Source organism: Salvelinus sp. IW2-2015, linkage group LG31, assembly GCF_002910315.2.
Source record: "Salvelinus sp. IW2-2015 linkage group LG31, ASM291031v2, whole genome shotgun sequence".
Classification (NCBI taxonomy): Eukaryota; Metazoa; Chordata; class Actinopteri; order Salmoniformes; family Salmonidae; genus Salvelinus; species Salvelinus sp. IW2-2015.
This window is the reverse complement of record NC_036870.1, coordinates 10,335,850-10,355,756: the sequence shown is the minus strand read 5'-3', so window position 1 is coordinate 10,355,756 and position 19,907 is coordinate 10,335,850. Positions and strand designations below refer to the sequence as shown.

The 19,907-nt window shown below is 40.6% G+C and overlaps 2 protein-coding genes across 2 annotated transcripts; both read right to left on the bottom strand.

Annotated features, from left to right (window-relative positions):
- Window positions 1-4,575: 4,575 nt before the first annotated feature.
- On the bottom strand, window positions 4,576-11,618 carry LOC111956188 (oocyte zinc finger protein XlCOF6.1). Its single transcript, XM_023976644.2, has 2 exons — window positions 11,295-11,618; window positions 4,576-11,127 (listed from the first exon to the last, which is right to left on the bottom strand). Exons 1-2 carry the CDS (start codon window positions 11,479-11,481, stop codon window positions 10,229-10,231), a joined length of 1,086 nt encoding a protein of 361 aa, XP_023832412.1. The 5' UTR covers window positions 11,482-11,618; the 3' UTR covers window positions 4,576-10,228.
- A 6,683-nt stretch (window positions 11,619-18,301) lies between these two features.
- On the bottom strand, window positions 18,302-19,547 carry LOC111955644 (uncharacterized). The gene has a single exon (XM_023975883.2). The coding sequence runs from the start codon at window positions 19,440-19,442 to the stop codon at window positions 18,825-18,827; it is 618 nt and encodes a 205-aa protein (XP_023831651.1). The 5' UTR covers window positions 19,443-19,547; the 3' UTR covers window positions 18,302-18,824.
- Between the last annotated feature and the right edge of the window lie 360 nt (window positions 19,548-19,907).

The window sequence follows — 19,907 nt, the reverse complement described above, 5'->3', positions numbered from 1 at the left end:
CTCTGTTATGTCGGTAAAACCACCCGCTCTCTCAAACAGAGAATTAGTGAACATAAAAGTTCAATCAGGAGAAACGACCGGGATTATTCCAGCGCTGTACATGTCATATGACCTGAAGCATGACATTTCCACCTTTAGATTTTGTGGCATAGAGAAAGTTAAGATATCAGACAGGGGAGGTGATATTAATAATACTCTGAGTAAAAGAGAATGTTTTTGGATTTTCACCCTCCAGACATTATTTCCAAAAGGACTTAATGATGAAATGCCTATGTATGTTATGCTGTGAATTGGAACATTAAATATGTGTCTCTTGTAGATTATTCTGACGTTTTTCATATGATGTACCCAATGACTAATGAAAACTTGCTATGTCCTCATTGAGATTATACAGAAGTGTTCAATACGCCTTATTTATACACTTTTGTAATATTTATGAAATGCATAATGTTATATTTGGTAGCACTTATTTGTTTTTTCCTTTGCCTCCAACCCCCTTCGATATGTAGAACGGATGTGGGTGGGGCCAGGTCTACATAAGGGTGCAACTTTCAAAAAATCCCAAAAGCTCTGARGAAGGCCMRGAGGKCGATACSTAAAGCTTATTAAATATCGGTGATACTATCAAGAGCAGTGTGCGGTTTCCTTTTTCCTTCATCTTGTTCAATTGTTGCCATGCACCTGCAAATAAGATTGCTCAGATGTGCGAGTGCCTTTTTGAATTCGATTACAGGCTCAAAATGGGCAGAAACAAAGACCTTTCTTCTGAAACTCGTCAGTCTATTCTTGTTCTGAGAAATGGCTATTCCATGCGAGAAATTGCCAAGAAACTGAAGATCTCGTACAACGCTGTGTACTACTCCCTTCACAGAACAGCACAAACTGGCTCTTACCAGAATAGTAAGAGAGGTGGGAGGCCCCYGTGCACAACTGAGCAAGAGGACAAGTACATTAGAGTGTCTAGTTTGAGAAACAGACACCTCACAAGTCCTCAACTGTCAGCTTCATTAAATAGTACCCGCAAAACACCAGTCTCAACGTCAACAGTGAAGAGGKGACTCCAGGATGCTGGCCTTCTAGGCAGAGTTCCTCTGTCCAGTGGCTGTGTTCTTTTGCCCATCTTATTCTTTTCTTTTTATTGGCCAGTCTGAGATATGGCTTTTTCTTTGCTCTCTGCCCGAAGTCCAGCATCCCAGAGTCGCCTCTTCACTGTTGACATTGAGAGTGGTGTTTTGTGGGTACTATTTAATGAAGCTGACAGTTGAGGACTTGTGAGGCGTCTGTTCCCAAAACTACAATCTGTTACAGAGTGGACTAAGTTCTGTAGACTTTACCCTTTGCAAATGTTTCAAAAAATGTCATTGTTTATAAAGGTGTACAAAGGCGAATTGAGTTATTGCACAAGCGCACTTCACAGAGTAGGCATTCCCCAACGAAAATATGCAAGCGCCTGCTAGAATGCGCCAATAGAATCTTGCTAGCACGTGCTTGGCTCTGCCCACCTCTTTYCTTGTTCTGCCCACTATGGCTCATTTGTTCCTATTTTAAACGACAGGCTGTGGTCTATCTTGYTACAATCCTGATCTAGCGAGCTTACAWTCTGTTCTGTGTAGCGATACAGAATTTAAGCTTGTGAGATCAGGATGGTTCYCACAAGGCTACAATGGGGGTAGATAATTAACTGAAATGTATTAGTCACACGRAATCTCAATTGGGGGTGGGGGGGCTGCATCATTGGTAGGGGACGACATATTTACTGTTGCCTTGTTTCCTTATTGATATAAACTATATATGCTAAAGTATCTGGATACCCCTTCAAATTAGTGGATTCGGCTATTTCAGCCACAACCATTGCTGACAGGTGTATAAAATCMAGCACACAGCCATGCAATCTCCATAGACAAAACATTGGCAGTAGAATGGCCGTACTGAAACGCTCAGTGACTTTCAACGTGGCATTGTCATAAGATGCCACTTTTCCAACAAGTCAGTTAGTCAAATTCCTGCCCTGCTAGAGCTGTCCCGGTCAACTCTAATTGCTGTTATTGTGAAGTAGGATTGTCTAGGAGCAACAACGGGTCAGCCGTGAAGTGGTAGGCCACACAAGCTCACAGAACGAGACCGCCGAGCACTGAAGCATGTAAAAATTGTCTGTCCTTGGTTGCAACACTCAGTACAGAGTTCCAAARGGCCTCAGGAAACAACGTCAGGCCAATACCGATCATAGGGAGCTTCATGAAATGGGTTTCCATGGCCGAGCAGCTGCACACAAGCCTACGATCATCATGTGKAATGCCAAGCGTCGGCTGGAGTGGTTTTAAGCTCGCCGCCAATGGACTCTAGAGCAGTGGAAACAAGTTCTCCGGAGTGATGAATCACGCTTCACCATCTACAGCATTCAATGATATTCTAGATGAGTCTGTGCTTCCAACTTTGTGGCAACAGTTTGGGGGAGGCCCTTTCCTGTTCCAGCATGACAATGCCGCCGTGCAAAAAGTGTGGTCCATARAGAAATGAATGGGCTGCACAGAGCCCTTACCTCAACCCCATCGAACACCTTTGGGATGAATTGGAACGCCGACTGCGAACCAGGCCCAATCGCCCAACATCAGTGCCCGACCTCACCAATGRTCGTGGCTGAATGGAAGCAAGTTCCTGCAGCAATGTTCCAACATCTAGTGGTAAGCCTTCRCAGAAGAATGGAGGCTGTTATAACAGTAAAGAGGGGACCAACTTCGTATTAATGCCCATCATTTTGGAATGAGATGTTCGACGAGCAGGTGTKCACATACACTACATGACCAAAAGTATCTGCTAAAACAAACAAACATTTGTATTAYCATATTTAAAATAATTGAATAAGGAATTCACATGATCATATTCATTTCATATTGTATATTATAAACATAATAATATGTCATAAACGTAACTATCCCCAACACATAACTTCAGAGCCAGGATCCAAACCATAATACACTGCTCAAAAAAATAAAGGGAACACTAAAATAACACATCCTAGATCTGAATGAATGAAATATTCTTATGAAATACTTTTTTCTTTACATAGTTGAATGTGCTGACAACAAAATCACACAAAAATGATCAATGTAAATCAAATTTATCAACCCATGGAGGTCTGGATTTGGAGTCACACTCAAAATTAAAGTGGAAAACCACACTACATGCTGATCCAACTTTGATGTAATGTCCTTAAAACAAGTCAAAATGAGGCTCAGTAGTGTGTGTGGCCTCCACGTGCCTGTATGACCTCCCTACAACGCCTGGGCATGCTCCTGATGAGGTGGCGGATGGTCTCCTGAGGGATCTCCCTCCAGACCTGACTAAAGCATCCGCCAACTCCTGGACAGTCTGTGGTGCAACGTGGCGTTGGTGGATGGAGCGAGACATGATGTCCCAGATGTGCTCAATTGGATTCAGGTCTGGGGAACGGGCTGGCCAGTCCATAGCATCAATGCCTTCCTCTTGCAGGAACTGCTGACACACTCTAGCCAATGAGGTCTAGCATTGCCAGTGCGCAGTTGCAAATGAGAACTTGTTCTCAACTAGCTACCTGGTTAAATAAAGGTGAAATAAAAGAATTTAAAAAAATTGTCTTGCATAGGAGAACCCAGGCCAACCGCACCAGCATATGTCTCACAAGGGGTCTGAGGATCTCATCTCGGTACCTAATGGCAGTCAGGCTACCTCTGGCGAGCACATGGAGGGCTGTGCGGCCCCCCAAAGAAATGCCACCCCACACCATGACTGACCCACCGCCAAACCGGTCATGCTGGAGGATGTTGCAGGCAGCAGAACGTTCTCCAGGGCGTCTCCAGACTCTGTCACGTCTGTCACATGTGCTAGTGTGAACTGCTTTCATCTGTGAAGAAGCACAGGAGCCAGTGGCGAATTTGCCGTCTTCGTGTTCTCTGGCAAATGCCAAACGTCCTGTACGGTGTTGGGCTGTAAGCACAACCCCCACTTGTGGAGCGTCGGTCCTCATACCACCCTCATGGAGTCTGTTTCTGACCGTTTGAGCAGACACATGTACATTTGTGCTGCTGGGTCATTTTGCAGGGCTCTGGCAGTTCTCCACCTGCTCCTCCTTGCACAAAGGCGGAGGTAGCGGTCCTGCTGCTGGTTTGTTGCCTCTCTACGGCCTCCTCCACATCTCCTGATGTACTGGCTGTCTCCTGGTAGCGCCTCATGCTCTGGACACTACGCTGACAGACACAGCAAACCTTCTTGCCACAGCTCGCATTGATGTTGCCATCCTGGATGAGCTGCACTACCTGAGCCACTTGTGTGAGTTGTAGACTCCGTCTCATGCTACCACTAGAGTGAAAGCACCACCAGCATTCAAAAGTGACCAAAAACATCAGCCAGGAAGCATAGGAACTGAGAAGTGGTCTGTGGTCACCACCTGCAGAACCACTCCTTTATTGGGGGTGTCTTGCTAATTGCCTATAATTTCCACCTTTTGTCTATTCCATTTGCACAACAGCATGTGAAATTTATTGTCAATCAGTGTTGCTTCCTAAGTGGACAGTTTGATTTCACAGAAGTGTGATTGACTTGGAGTTACATTGTGTTGTTTAAGTGTTCCCTTTATTTTTTTGAGCAGTGTATAATTGCAGTCAGTATTTCAATCAGAATAAGAATATTCATCATAATATAAAACCTATTATTTCTATCAAGTCATCACTCTTAAACCATAATTATCTCCAAAGCATTTACAAAATATATGCACCATCGTTTAATGATWAAATTATTTCACTGCATAGCTAAACGTTAGTATCCACACGCAGCAATATTCCTTTGCCACTGAAAGTGGAAGTGACAGGGTTTTAAATACGTTGCAGATATGAAACAAACAGACAATCATAATATCAGTCAAAAAATATAGAATTCCCAGTTTATGCTTCAAAATCCACCTTTATAAAGAGGTTTTAAAATTAGCTTCTATTTGACAATTCCATGACGTGACGTACAGTAAGGCATTTTTGGCAGAATAGATGGATGCAGTTCAATGCATGATTAACATAATACACCAATACATTTCTTGGTAGTCTAAAAACATATTGTAACGACCCTTGGTTTATAAGCGCGGAAATCAACTCTGCCGTTGAGCATGCTTATGTGGCATAGACGATAGTGCGCTGGACTTCGGGCTAGAAGGTCGAGGGTTCGAGGCCTGCTCCCTGCCTGTTTCATTACAATATTGCTAGCAGGTTGTAAATCACAGCTGGCCTGGTAGATTGTTTACTGCCTCCACCCGTTTGGGATGGACTGTTTCAATCACTCCATATTTTGAACAAAAACAGACAACTGTAACTAAGGCTGGGAATGACAACACAATCAAACTAGCAAAGGCAATAATCCCAAATCAGTCACAATGGGGCTAATAGGCTAGCGCACGTGTTACACAAGGCCCGCGGGCCGAATAGGACACACAGGCAAGTATAAATTAGTCAACAGTTCAGTCATCTACTTTATGAAATTACAGCCTGATGTGCTCCCATCCAGTGTTGCCAACTAATTTTCAGGGTAAATTGCTAGAGGCAGGTTGAGTTGTTGCTAAAAGTTGCTAAATTACGTTGTGATGTCATTGCGTGATAATGTAAAACTGCGTCATTATGTAGAATACGCAATAACGTTACTCAAATTGACTGGCCATCTCTGCAAAAAATATGATTTGACATTTGTTCAGGTACAGACTCCCACTTTTCTGTACTTCCGGCTGTACAATTTTGATTGAAACTTGTTGATTGATGTTGTAATTTCTGCTCAAGATCAAACATTCGTTACCAACTATATTCATTGGGTTTGWCTCGTCGAACCCGAGCTACTGCTGCTGCAGTCAGCCAACAATGATTTGCAATTTGCTGAAATTGCTGCTGGCCTGCTGATGACGTCACTCACAATGCACTTTTGCAGCCAGGCACGTGTGTTGTGACAGAAAATTAAAAAGTTTTTGTGTCATTTAGAGGAAAAATGCGTGCATTTGAGACACTTTTCAAAAGTTGCTAAAAGTTCAAAATACATGTTTAAAAGTAGCTAAATTTGTTGCTAGGTGCTGTTTGAAAAACAGTTGCCAGGGTAGTCTGAAAAGTTGCTAAATCTAGCAACAAAATTGCTAAATTGGCATCACTGATCCCATCCGGTGAATTAAAATCCAATTATGCTGCTGTCGTGTGTCCCGTTTACAGCGCACASCTGAGGGAAGGTTACTAAAATGTCTCAGTCTGGCTTCGGTTTTTAAAGCTTGACAATGAATAAATTTAACCTGCAACAAAACACCACACAAAAGAGAAAGATGTAGGCCTATTACAGCAACATTAAAGCAGTGGCCTAGGCTGGCTACTCAACTACAATAACTTACATTTTGAGTGCACCCTACAGCAACGTTGCATTTAAGTTTAAATGTTACAACAAACCTATAGCTACGTTTTTGTAGCTATAAAAAATACTTTTTTTAAATAGGGTCACAGCATATCATGCACATCTACAAGCATAACAGCAAAGGCTGGACAAATATTAAATATTTTATTAAATATGTTCAAATGCTATATACAGCAGCCTCCTATGTACATAAGTGGGCAATATAAAGGGCCATATTTATTCTTATAAAAAAATTGCCAATTTGYGTTTCGGTTGCACATTTGTTTTGTAATAAATAAATAAAAATGAAAAATCAATTTGGCCCTGTTGCCSATTCAGTTTGACACCCCAGGGCTAGCGTATCTATACTGAACAAAAATATAAACGCAACATGTAACGTGTSGGTCCCATTTTTCATTAGCTGAAATAAAAGACCAGAAATGTTCCATATGCACAAAAATATTATTTTTCTCAAATGTTTACATCCCTGTTAGCGAACATTTCTCCTTTGCCAAAATGATCCATCCACCTGACAGGTGTTGCATATCAAGAAGCTGATTAAACAGCATGATCATTACACAGGTGCACCTTGTGCTAGGGACAATAAAAGTCCACAACACAATAACACAGATGTGTCAAGTTGAGGGAGCGTGCAATTGGCATGCTGACTTCAGGAATGTCCACCAGAGCTGTTYCCAGAGAATTTAATGTTAATTTCTCTCCATAAGTCACCTCCGTCGTTTTAGAGAATTTGGCATTACGTCCAACGGCCTCACAACCGCAGATCACATGTAACCACACCAGCCCAGGACCTCCACATCTGGCTTCTTCACCTGCGGGATCATCTGAGAGCAGCCACCTGGACAGCTGGGGAAACTGTGGGTTTGCACAACCAAATAATTTCAGAAACTGTCTCAGGGAAACTCATCTGCGTGCTGGTAGTCCTCACTAGGGTCTGGATCTGACAGCAGTGCGGTGTCGTAACCAACTTCAGTGGGCAAATGCTCACCTTTGATAGCCACTGGCAAGCTGGAGAAGTTTGCTTTTCACGGATGAATCCCGGTTTCAACTGTACCAGGCAGATGGCAAGCAGCGTGTATGGCGTCGTGTTGGTGAGCGGTTTGCTGATGTCAACATTGTGAACAGTGCCCCATGGTGGCGGTGAAGTTATGGTATGGGCAGGGATAGGCATTAGCTACGGACAACGAATCCAATTTTATCGATGGCAATTTTAATGCACAGAGATACCGTGACAAGATCCTGAGGCCCAAGGCCGCCATCACCTCATGTTTTACCATGATAATGCACTGCCCCATGACACAAAGATCTGTACACAATTCCTGGAAGCTGAAAACCTCCCAGTTCTTCCATGGCCTGCAAACTCAGCACACGTCACCCATTGATCATGTTTGGGATGCTCTGGATCGACGTGCACAACAGTGTGTTCCAGTTCCCGCCAATATCCAGAAACTTCGCACTGCAATTGAAGAGGAGTGGGACAACATTTCAAAAAGTCACAATCAACTGCATGATCAACTCAATGCGAAAAGGTGTCGCGCTGCATGAGGCAAATGGTGGTCACACCAGATACTGACTGGTTTTCTGATCCACGCCCCTACTTGTTTTTTTTAAGGTATCTGTGACCAACGGATGCATATCTGTATTCCCAGTCATAAAKTCTATAGATTAGGACCTAATACATTTATTTCAATTGACTGATTTCATTATATTAACTGTATTAACTCAGTAAAATCTTTGAAATTGTTGCATGTTGCATTTATATTTTTGTTCAGTGTATTTATGTAGCTAGCTATTTATTTAGCAAGCTAAAAACACAAAGCCTAACGTTAACCCGGCTAGCTGCTGGGAGGATGTCTTGTCATTGGAGGAGTGGGTGAGTGACTGACTTTTCCCCCCCTCATTGTTTTTCAGTGGCTACAGCTAGAGATGCAGGTGTTATTTAGTTTGCAAAAAAWTTCAAATTGCTTTGCTAGCTAGCTAAGCTGAACTTATCCACAGTTAGCATATCTCCTAGTTGTCAGCCAAATTACYTATTTGGCGTCGATCAAATGGGCAGGCAGACAGGCAAGTTCCCATTCAAATGTCAAAACCTGGGTTGGAACAAGCATGCATTGGCAGGCAAGCTGCAGAAGGATGAGCAGGCTACTATTCCCCAACATTTCAGTGGAATTTTGATGGCCAACTAGCTTAACAAGTTTGAGAGGGTTTATCTAAGGTTTCCTCGTTAGATTTGAGCTTATCTCGCTAACAATATCATTAGATGTTGATTTTGTTGTTGCCTATGCACATKAACAACTGAGGGCGAGAGAGCCTACCTTTTCATGGTTGTTTGATCAATAGGACTGTGAAGTTCCCAAATGTAAGAGGACTCCTGTGGGATTTACATAGTTGGAGAAATCCATTCAGGTGTATTTTGTGGCTTTTGGGCAAATACGTTCTAATGATCTAAAGTCGCACTGTTGCTACTACATGTAAACACACAGTCCAGTTCAAAGTGAAGGATGGCAGGCCTGGCAAACGACATATTTGCATATAGGCCTACTATAGCTCTGATTGGCTATGGCGCACCAGTCTGCGTAAACTCTGGTCCTGGACAGTTGTTGTTATTAGGTTTTATTTATTGCAGTGTCTATTAATTGTACAAACACACAGCTGCTTTCCCACTCTATATTGCTATAGAATTTTCACAAACGTCATACTATACATCCCAGGCATTATATGAATTACKATATCTAAGTGCTCGCTTGTCAGATTATTAGAAATGTTTATTTTAAAGGTGTCATTTTCCCGGGGGTGTATATGAACAGATTTTTATAAAATGTCACGTTGCTAAAACGCTGTCAGTTCTAATTGAAACAAATGACAAAGGAACCCAGGGGTGTATTCATTAGGCCGATTCTGTTTCAAAACGTTTTGTCTGTTGCAAAGAAACCGTTTTGCAATGAAAACAAGAGTTTCTATTAGACAAATTAAGTAGGTCCCTCACTGTTTCGTTCCATTGGATGTAACAAATACACCCCAGGTATTTAACAAGTGAACTGGTTACAGGTGCGCGCATAGGAGTGTATAGTTTACATAGGAGTGTAAAGGGGCATAAGAGCCTTTGCTACGCAATGATATTGTCGCAAATCTGGGTGGTTGCCCCATCCGGGATTCGAACCCAGGTCTAGCAACTGTCAAGCCAACACCTTAACCGTTAGGGCCAAGAGGTCCCAAGCTCTAGACCAGGTTGCTAGGTGTTGGGTTAAAGCTGAAATCCTCAACAAACAGCACCATTGATCACCCCAGGCACATTTGTTATCATTTTTGTTTTGAAAAAAATAATAAAAATAAAATATAAGTAGTACATACTCTGCTGTTCTATCACACGTGCAATGAAGTCAGAGAAAAACATAAAACTGTTGTTTGAAGTAACATCTTTGTTGTTATATCACAAACGTACGTGGAAGTTTCACCACAATGGATTTTAACTTTAAGGTTGCTGCAATATCATGGATGAGCAGCATTAGGTCAGAATAGACCATCAAATTGGATAGAGAAACACTCAAATTCAAGGATAGAATTTTCTGAAAAGTTTTCTGTATTAACATCAGTCTGATCATTTTCTCTTCACCATGGCTCAGACATTCCAAAACAATCTAATTGTTAATAGGCTAATGTTAAAACAGTCTATATCTATTCATTTGAAACCAACAGCATGAATGATCCAGTGTGGTGTTGCATTCCTACGAGTTTTGTCCACATCCTGCATTTTTAGTCCCATCTTCTGACGTAAGATGTCCGTGTCCTCACTGTCTTTCGCCATTCTGTTTTGGTTCTGTTTTTGTTATTTGTGGACTTTATCCACATGTTTCAGCAGGTAAGCATTCCCAGTGAATCTTCTACCACACACAGAACAACCATGCTGTTTTTTACCTGTGTGAGTCAGTATATGCCTGTTCAAATGTGTTTTTCGACTGAATTTCTTTCCGCAGCTACCACAGCTAAATGGTTTCTCTCCTGTGTGAGTACGTACATGTTGGGTTAGGTTCCCCTTCTGATAGAAGCTTTTCCCGCAGTATCCACAGCTAAATGGTTTCTCTCCTTTATGAGTCTGTATATGCACATTCAGCAGCCCCTTGCTATAGAAGCATTTTCCACAGTCACCACAGCTAAATGGCCTGTCCCGTGTATGAATCCTCATGTGCTGGGATAGATGTGCTCTGTTTTTAAAGGTCTTGCCACAAACAAGGCAGGGGTTCCCACCGTGACAGAGTGGGACATGGGCCTTCAGTTTACTGGTGGAGTTGTGGGGGCATTCAATGGGTCTTTCCCTGGCGAGAGTCACATGCCTCTGAAGGTCAGCTTTTAGAGCAAATACTTTGCCGCAGTCACAGCAGCAGTGAGATTTTTTAGACATGGTGCTGAGTTTAGAACAGTATGCCCCCAATGGTGGTTCGGGATCCAATGGTGGACTGTTAACTTGGTCACTAATTACAGCTGAGCAGTGGCTGATGGCTTCCTGATCCCATTCACTTTTCACACAGGGAGAACTAAATATAAACTCTATGGTATTACCCTCCGGCCCTTGAAACTGCTCTTCCTCCTGGCTGGTCCTCAGTTCCTCTTTAATCAGTATGCGCCCTGGTTCCTCTTGTCCCAGACTAGGGCACCACTCCTGCTCACAGTGTTTTTGCTCGGGGGGAAACTCCTCTTCAGATACAGGGAGAGAGAGCTGCTGGGAGTCTGGATGGAAGAAATGATAGGCGCAGACATGCCTGAGTACACARGATTTTTGCAAAATCGACAAAATAATCATGCATGGTGAAAGCTAACCTAAAAGGTTAATGAAATAATAATCGCTGATAGCCTAAACAGTATATTAAGTGAGTAAATGGGATCTACACACAAACCTGTTGTACATAGTTTTATACCCGGTGTAATCCCAAATAGTTTCCGTAGACGATCATTCTCCTCTTTAGATCGTGAGATCTCCTCCTGGTACTCAGCTACGACTTTCTCAACTGCCCCCAAAATCTCCACTGTCGCCGCCGTCAAACACTCAGAAAGAAACGAATTCAAAGACTGTAATTTAGACATGCTTAGAAGACTTGTGGTATTATTATTGTCAAAAGAGCCTGTTCCTCTCAGGTTGTATTCACCTATCTAGTCTACAATTCGTCTACGAGGAAGGAATATTAAAAAATAAACTCCCTCTCCTAGTTCTACATCCGTGTTGTCTTCTTCTTCCGTTCTAATGAGTGGGTATGGCGAACCCAGAAACACAAATTGGCGCCCCCAGGTGGATGCAGTTTTAATACAGAGAATTACATACGGCGCAAAAAGCAATCATTTATACTGAATAAAAATATAAACACAACAATTTCAACGATTTTACTGAGTTACAGTTCATATACGGAAATCAGTCAATTGAAAAAAAATCATTAGGCCCTAATCTATGGATTTCACATGACTGGGCAGGGTCGCAGACATTGGTGGGCCTGGCTCCCCAGTGGGTGGGCCTATGTCCTCCCAGGCCAATCAGAATGAGTTTTACCCCACAAAAGGGCTTTATTACAGACATAAATACTCCTCAGTTTCATCAGGTGTCTGGGTGTCTGGGTTACATGTGGTCAGCTGTTATGAGGCCGATTGGATGTACTGCCAAATTCTCAAAAACGACATTGGAGGCGGCTTATGGTACAGAAAATAACATTCAATTCTCTGGCAACAGCTCTGATGGACAATCCTGCAGTTAGCATGCAAATTGCATGTTCCCTCAAAACTTGTATGACAAAACTGCACATTTTAGAGTGCCCTTTTATTGTACCCAGCACAAGGTGCACCTGTGTAATGATRACACTGTTTAATCAGCTTCTTGATATGCCACACTTGTCAGGTGGATGGGTTATATTGGCAAAGGAGAAATGCTCACAAACAGGGTTGTAAACAAATTTGTGCACAACATTTCAGAGAAATAGGCTTTTTGTGCATATGGAACATTTCTTGTATATTGTATTTCAACTCAGGAAACATGGGACCAACACTTTACATGTTGCAAGAGGAGGAAGGGAAGCGCTACTAAGGTACACAATAGTACATTTTGGTAGACAGAAGGTGCTCTTTGGTAAAAGGGGTAAATTGGTCATCAAAAAGAAAGGAGGACCAAGGCACTCTTCATATAATTAATTAAAATGCCTTTATTTGTATGGCATGTTCAATAGAAAAAAAGTTTAAAAAATCCGACACGTTTTGGCTGGATGGCCTTCATCAGGGAGTACAAGGAAATAATACAATGTCCTCTTTTGAACATCTTTTCCAATTAGCCCTAATTTGAAGAGGTAGTGATTACAAAATTGATTGGACACACCTAGTAAGCAATACTATACACATTAAAAAGTGAAACACTGTAACTATGTTATCAAAAAAATTCAACTCCAAGCTAGAAGTATCAGAACGCCTAGAAAGGTAGTTCTAACCTTAAATATGACTGGGAGAATTGTCAAGAATAAGAAAGCAATATATTCCATAGTACACTAGAACACAGCAAACATGAACAACAGTATTAACATAGCTGAGGGAAATTGAGCAAAATGTCCACTAGATGACAGCAAATGGACCTATCACGACCCTACAGGAAGGGTGAGAAATCCATATCTTAATTTAAACCAGGGTACTTAGTGGCCTGTTGCTTGTAAATCCAAAAACTTTCCCTTTGGTTTAACTGTTTACGACGGCTCCCTTTTCTAATTGAGGCCGGAACATGATCAATACCCATAGCTTATAGGGAGGCAGGGTTGCCATGGTGTAAGGACTTGTAGAGCCTTGCCATTGGGTAGTCTTCATTGCCTACCCGTATGGCGTACTTGTGTTCCGCTAAACGGTCTTGAAGGCGTCTCTTTGTCTGTCCAATGTAGAACACCTTGCACTGTGGACATTCCAATCTATAGATGACATGCGTGGTTTTGCAGTTAATTAAATGCTTGACGTAATACTCKATTTTAGAAGCTGTGTCAACAAAATACTTTTTCTGTGCAATATTTCTGCAATGGTTGCACTGGTTACATTTAAAAGATTCCTTGGGTTTGTGGTCAAGCCAAGTTTTTTGAGAGTCACCAGGAAGATAGCTGTGGACTAATTTGTCGTTAAGGGTGGGACATCTTTTAAAGCTTATGACTGGTGGCTTGGGGAAGACTTGGCGTAGTAGCATATCACTTTGGATGATTCCCCAATAATTTTTAATGATTCTTTTAATGTTCTCTGCTTCAGTGCTGTATTTTGTAACAAAATACACTCTCTCTGATGTATCACGATGTATCACGCGTTTATACTTTTGTTCAGTAAATATAAACCTTGAATTGCTAATGCTATGTATTGGCCATTGAGAGGCTTTGAAGCTCCCGGTCGGACATATTGGTACTCCCCAGTAGGAACAGTCCCCCATAGGAATTAATGGAATTCTACAGTATTTCAATTAAAGGACACAATTATATGTATTTAAGCTGTTTTTTTGTTGTAGTGGGGACAGTAACATTAGAAATAAAATAATTCTTTAAGGAAAATGTTTTTATATATTCTTACATTTTTTATTTAATCTTTAGCTCACATAATACATAATTTAAAAGTATGAATTAAGGTGTCTGTAATATATAATAAATGTGGCAAAAACATATGCAGACATCAATAAATACATTTCTATAACTTCCCTCAAAAGGGCCACAATGGAAATGCTTTTTTATTTTTTTATTATGAATAGATTTTATTTTTATGTCATCCTCTATGAATTTCAATACATTGTATCCAGGTGTGGTTGTAGTGTTTTTAAATGCATTGTATCCAGGGGAGGTTGTAGTGTTTTTAAATGCATTGTATCCAGGGGAGGTTGTAGTGTTTTTAAATGCATTGTATCCAGGTGTGGTTGTAGTGTTTTTAAATGCATTGTATCCAGGTGTGGTTGTAGTGTTTTTAAATGCATTGTATCCGGTGGTGGTCTGTAGGTGTTTTAATGCCATTTGTTATCCTACGGGGAGGTTGTAGTGTGCTTTTAAATGCATTGTATCCAGGTGTGGTTGTAGTGTGCTTTTAAATGCATTGTATCCAGGGGAGGTTGTAGTGTTTTTAAATGCATTGTATCCAGGGGAGGTTGTAGTGTGCTTTTAAATGCATTGTATCCAGGGGAGGTTGTAGTGTGTTTTTAAATGCATTGTATCCAGGTGTGGTTGTAGTGTTTTTAAATGCATTGTATCTAGGGGAGGTTGTAGTGTGTTTTTAAATGCATTGTATCCAGGTGTGGTTGTAGTGTTTTTAAATGCATTGTATCCAGGGGAGGTTGTAGTGTGTTTTTAAATGTTCAAATAAATCTAATCGAACAAAGGATCATCATTTTGCCTGAACTGAAATAATGGATGAATGTTAAAGAAGCAATTAAAGTGAATGTAATTTAATTGGAACTGAACAACTGCACTGCACATAAAGAGTTTGCACTTTATTGTACATCATGAATGAACAGCATTACGTGAAAATGGATGAGAAATACTCTTAGACAAATACAAGCAGACCTCTCCTGGAATGTATAGAATATTCTTTCATGTTATCAATAACATCAGTCTGACCAATTTTTTTCCATCACCCTGAGAGACATTCCAAAACAACTGACCAGGAATTGTTCACTGGCTAACATTGCGTGAGTCAGTATCATTCAGGGGACCCTTGTGATTGAAGCTTTTTCAGCAGTCACCACAGCTAAATGTTTTTTCTCTTGTGTGAGTCCATATATGTTAGTTTAAGTTCCCTTCTCCACAGGCAACACAGCTTAATGATTTCTTTCCTTGGACCCAGTTTTTATTTACAATAACTGCCTGGACAAGTTGCCCAAACCTAGCAATAGGCTACAATAAAAAGAGACACATGGATAATGCAACACTTAACAGTTAAAACACATACAGTACCAGTCAAAAGTTTGGACACACCTACTCATTCAAGGGTTTTTCTTTATTTTTACTATTTTCTACATTGTAGAATAGTGAAGACATCAAAACTATGAAATAACACATATGGAATCATGTTGTAACCAAAATGTTTTAAACAAATCAAAATATATTATATATTTGAGATTCTTCAAAGTAGAAATGCTTTGCCTTGATGACAGCTTTGCACACCCTTGTGGCATTGTCCTGAGCAGGTTTTCATCAAGGATCTCTCTGTACTTTTCTCCGTTAATCTTTCCCTTGATCCTGACTAGTCTCCCATTCCCTGCCGCTGAAAAACATCCCCACAGCATGATTCTGACACCAACATGCTTCCCCGTAGGGATGGTGCCAGGTTTCCTCCAGACGTGACGCTTGGCATTTAGGCCAAAGAGTTCAATCTTGGTTTCATCCGACCAGAAAATCTTGTTTCTCATGGTCTGAGAGTCTTTAGGTGCCTTTTGGCAAACTCCAAGCGGGATATCATGTGCCTTATACTGAGGAGTGGCTTCCGTCTGGCCACTCTACCATAAAGACCTGATTGGTGGAGTGATGCAAAGATGTTAGTCCTTCTGGAAGGTTCTCCCATCTCCACAGAGGAACTCTAGAGCTCTGTCAGAGTGACCATCGGGTTCTTGGTCATCTCCCTGACCAAAGCCCTTCTCCCCCGATTGTTCAGTTTGGCCAGGCAGCCAGCTCTAGGAAGAGTCTTGGTGGTTCAAAACTTCTTCCATTTAAGAATGATGGAGGCCATTATGTTCTTGGGGACCTTCAATGCTGCAGAAATGTTTTGGTACCCTTCCCCAGATCTGTGCCTCAACACAATCCTGTCTCGGTGCTCTACGGACAATTCCTTCGACCTCATGGCTGGTTTTTGCTCTGACATGCATTGTCAACTGTGGGACCTAATATAGACAGGTGTGTGCCTTTCTAAATCATGTCCAATCAATTTAATTTACCACAGGTGGACTCCAATCAAGTTGTAGAAACATCTCAAGGATGATCAATGGAAACAGGATGCACCCGAGCTCAATTTCTAGTCTCATAGCAAAGGGTCTGAATACTTACGTAAATAAGTTATTTGTTTTTTATGTTTAATAGATTTGCTGAAATTTCTAAAAACACGTTTTCCCTTTGTCATTATGGGATATTGTGTTTAGATTGCTGAGAATTTTTGTATATTTTTTATCCATTTTAGAATAAGGCTGTAACGTAACAAAATATGAAAAAAGTCAAGGGGTCTGAATACTTCTTGAAGTGAAATCATGCTTACCGCTGTTCACCGTTGAAAGTGTCTCAAAGAGCAAAACTATGACAAAGTACATTTTGAACCCTCACACATAGAGACCATATTCATTAAAAAACACTGACTAGGTTTCTGGCATAAGAGAAAAAATATTTGTCTTGACCTTCAAGGCTGCATGTTGTAATTATTTGTGTTCTCCATAAATCAATGTTTAAAATGTGATATTAAAAGAAACTCCACTGCATATTAATTCAATAGTGTAGCTTTGTCTTAGCCTGGTAACCCAGTGAACGGTTATGAAATGGGCCCTAGGTTGAAATAAAAATCATAACAAATGATATTACAAATACCCCAAGTATTAACAATGCTCTACAATATTAAACAACATAATTTGTACATATATTTGCAGGATCTTAAAACAAGATATACAATACGGTAAAAACACTCATGAAACACACAAATGTGTTATAGAGAAAGTATGCTTTTAAGTTAATCAAAATATTACTTAAAATATAATTTGTTATGATTTTTATTTCAATCTAGGGCCCATTTCAAAACCATTCACTGGCTTATTTGGGTATTTGCAATGTTTGTCTATAAATCTTTTGAAATATTACAAAAAATATGAGTATATCATTGATTGGCCAGGGATATAAAAACATATCAACATATACGGCTAGGTTTATATAACCCTGATCTAGTACAAGTCTAGTTATAATCCCTGAAGAATGATACAATTACCTTAAAGATGCCTCTCCATACAGTAACATCCACTGTAACAGTAAAACAATGAAATGTACAACAGAATACATAAATTGAAGAGAATGAAGAGGCAAGATGGTGCTGACAGACATTGCCGCTTTGCTTCTAGCATTTCGCTACACACGCAATAACATCTGAAATTGTTTTGTTTTATTGTGGACTACAGGAAGAGTAGCTGCTGCAAAACAAATGTGTGTAAAATTGCAATAGTCAATATCAGTATATAGGCTACTGTAAAATTGCAAACACATTACAAACATAAATCTTCTTTGCACATCTTTAACTTTGTGATTTAAAAAAAAAAGTAGATCATGTTATGTCTGGCTATTCTAAGCAAAGTACAAACGCTAATTGATGTATTTGATCGGTTTCCTTACAAATGTGTGTTATTGCACCGTGCCTGGCATGTAAGTGCGCAATAGCTTTCCAGTCGTCGACACAATGTATGAAGGAACGCGCATAAAAGTAGACTACAAATGCTATAATGCAATTACAACAAGTAGACTATTATGATAGTACACCGCAGCAGTTTATATGGTAAGCGATTTTAAAAGTATATATTTGTATTATTCTTTACCACGCCTGGCTGTACATTTTCACTTTCGCTTTGATATTCGAGTACACCATTTACCGCTTTGGCTCTGGCAAATACGTTCTAGTGAAAAATATACAACAAAAAGCATCAAATTAGGTCTATACATCTAGCTAATTACACTACAGACGTTTTTTAAAGATATATCCCTATTTTAAAAATAATATGTCGATGGAAAGCTCCTTCACGACTGTCCTTTGAATATGGTGTATTTCCTAGGAGTTTGAAGAGTATTTCTATCCAATAATTTGAGGGCTGAAATAAACCTAGCTGTTGTCAGGTAAAATAGAGCGTGGGACGTTTCCGTGGCTGTAGCCTGTGGCGTCATACTGAAGAAAAATATAGCCACGGCTATGAAAATATTCTAACATATTTTTACTTGAAATCAAATATTTAATTAAATCTCTATGAGTCAATAACAAAAAACAAATGAAACCCCTTATCGTTATTTTATTTGAGGTGCTTACACTTTTGAAACTGTTGTCACTAACAATTCATGTGAAGTGATTTTTATTTATTTGCTTTACTTTAATGTTATTGTATGTTTCTTATGAGAAAATATACTTGTAGTGATATCCTATGTTCATTTGTTATTGTAATGCAATTAATTTTAAATAAAATATAAAAACGCTATCAAAATACTGTGATTTTTCATTGTAGGTTGGAATGGATAGCTTAAATCATGGACAACATAAAATAAACATTCACATAACCTCAATCATTGTATTATGTAACAATTATGAGACTTTGTATTTTACATTAACAGACATTTTCTGACCACTTGGTAAACTTTCTCTTTTTCTCTGATGATACACATCTCATCATAACGTAATGATTGATTGCTCTGACATAGGTGTCAATCAGTACATCTCTACTGTCAACTCATCCCTCCCTTCATCATCTTCATCCTCCAGCCCTCTACCTTACCCTTTTCCAAGTTCCCCACACTCCAGAAGTTCGAGSGCCTCCTCTTTTTCCCGACCCCTCCCTCCTTTGTTACTTCCTTCCGGAACCCGAAGCCTCCTTTCTCTTTATTGAAAGCCTGCAGCCCGCCGATGATGGACGTGATAGCCTCATTCCTCTTTCTTCCCCCCTCGCCTTCCTCTTCCCCCTCTTGGTAGTGCAGAGTTTCCATAGGGTGGCCGGGGAAGGGACCCAGCGACCTCCTCTCCAGATCCRCCCTCATCATGCCCTTCTGTCCCCAGCCATTCTCTGCCACCAGCTCCCTGAGCAGGCCCAGACGTGGGTCCTCTGGTCCCAGCTCCAGCAGCGGTCCCCAAGAGCGGAGGCCCGCCGCAGCTACAGCCCCTGGGACATCGAGGGAGGCCTGGAGCTGGAGTAAGTCAGCCTCCCACTCAGGGTTCTCCAATGTGGGCAAGATGGCAAGGGGGAAGTGGGGGTGCCCGTGTGCCCCTGGGATGGGAACCAGCAGAGCCAGTGAGAAAAAAGTGATCATCGGCTGAGAGGCACAGAGAAGGAACMAAGATAATCTCATCTATAGGTTGTTGGAAAGATAAAGTAGTTGTGAAATAAATCACAAAAGMAAAAAGAGTCAATGCATCATGAATTGCAAACCATCCAGATATTTGCAAGCCCTGATTCTTAGGGCCCTATTCAAGAATAATACAAAATTAACTGTGTGGGGCAACAAAGAAGATTCACATCATAACACCATTCCTTCTTCCCACACAAAAATATTATTTTACCCTGAAATAGCACTAAGTGGGTTAGATAAGATAGGACAGCAGCACAGATTTCTACAGATATTTAGTTAGAACCATTTACTATGTAAGCACTGAATCATATGTACCTGCTGTACATATTAGTACACAGAAATAAACAGAATATCAACATCCACACCTAATACCAACCACATTAGCATTGATATATCCATTGGCTTACCTTGTAGAGTTTGTGTTTCTGCCTTGACATCACCCTGACCTTTTAAATACCCCATAAA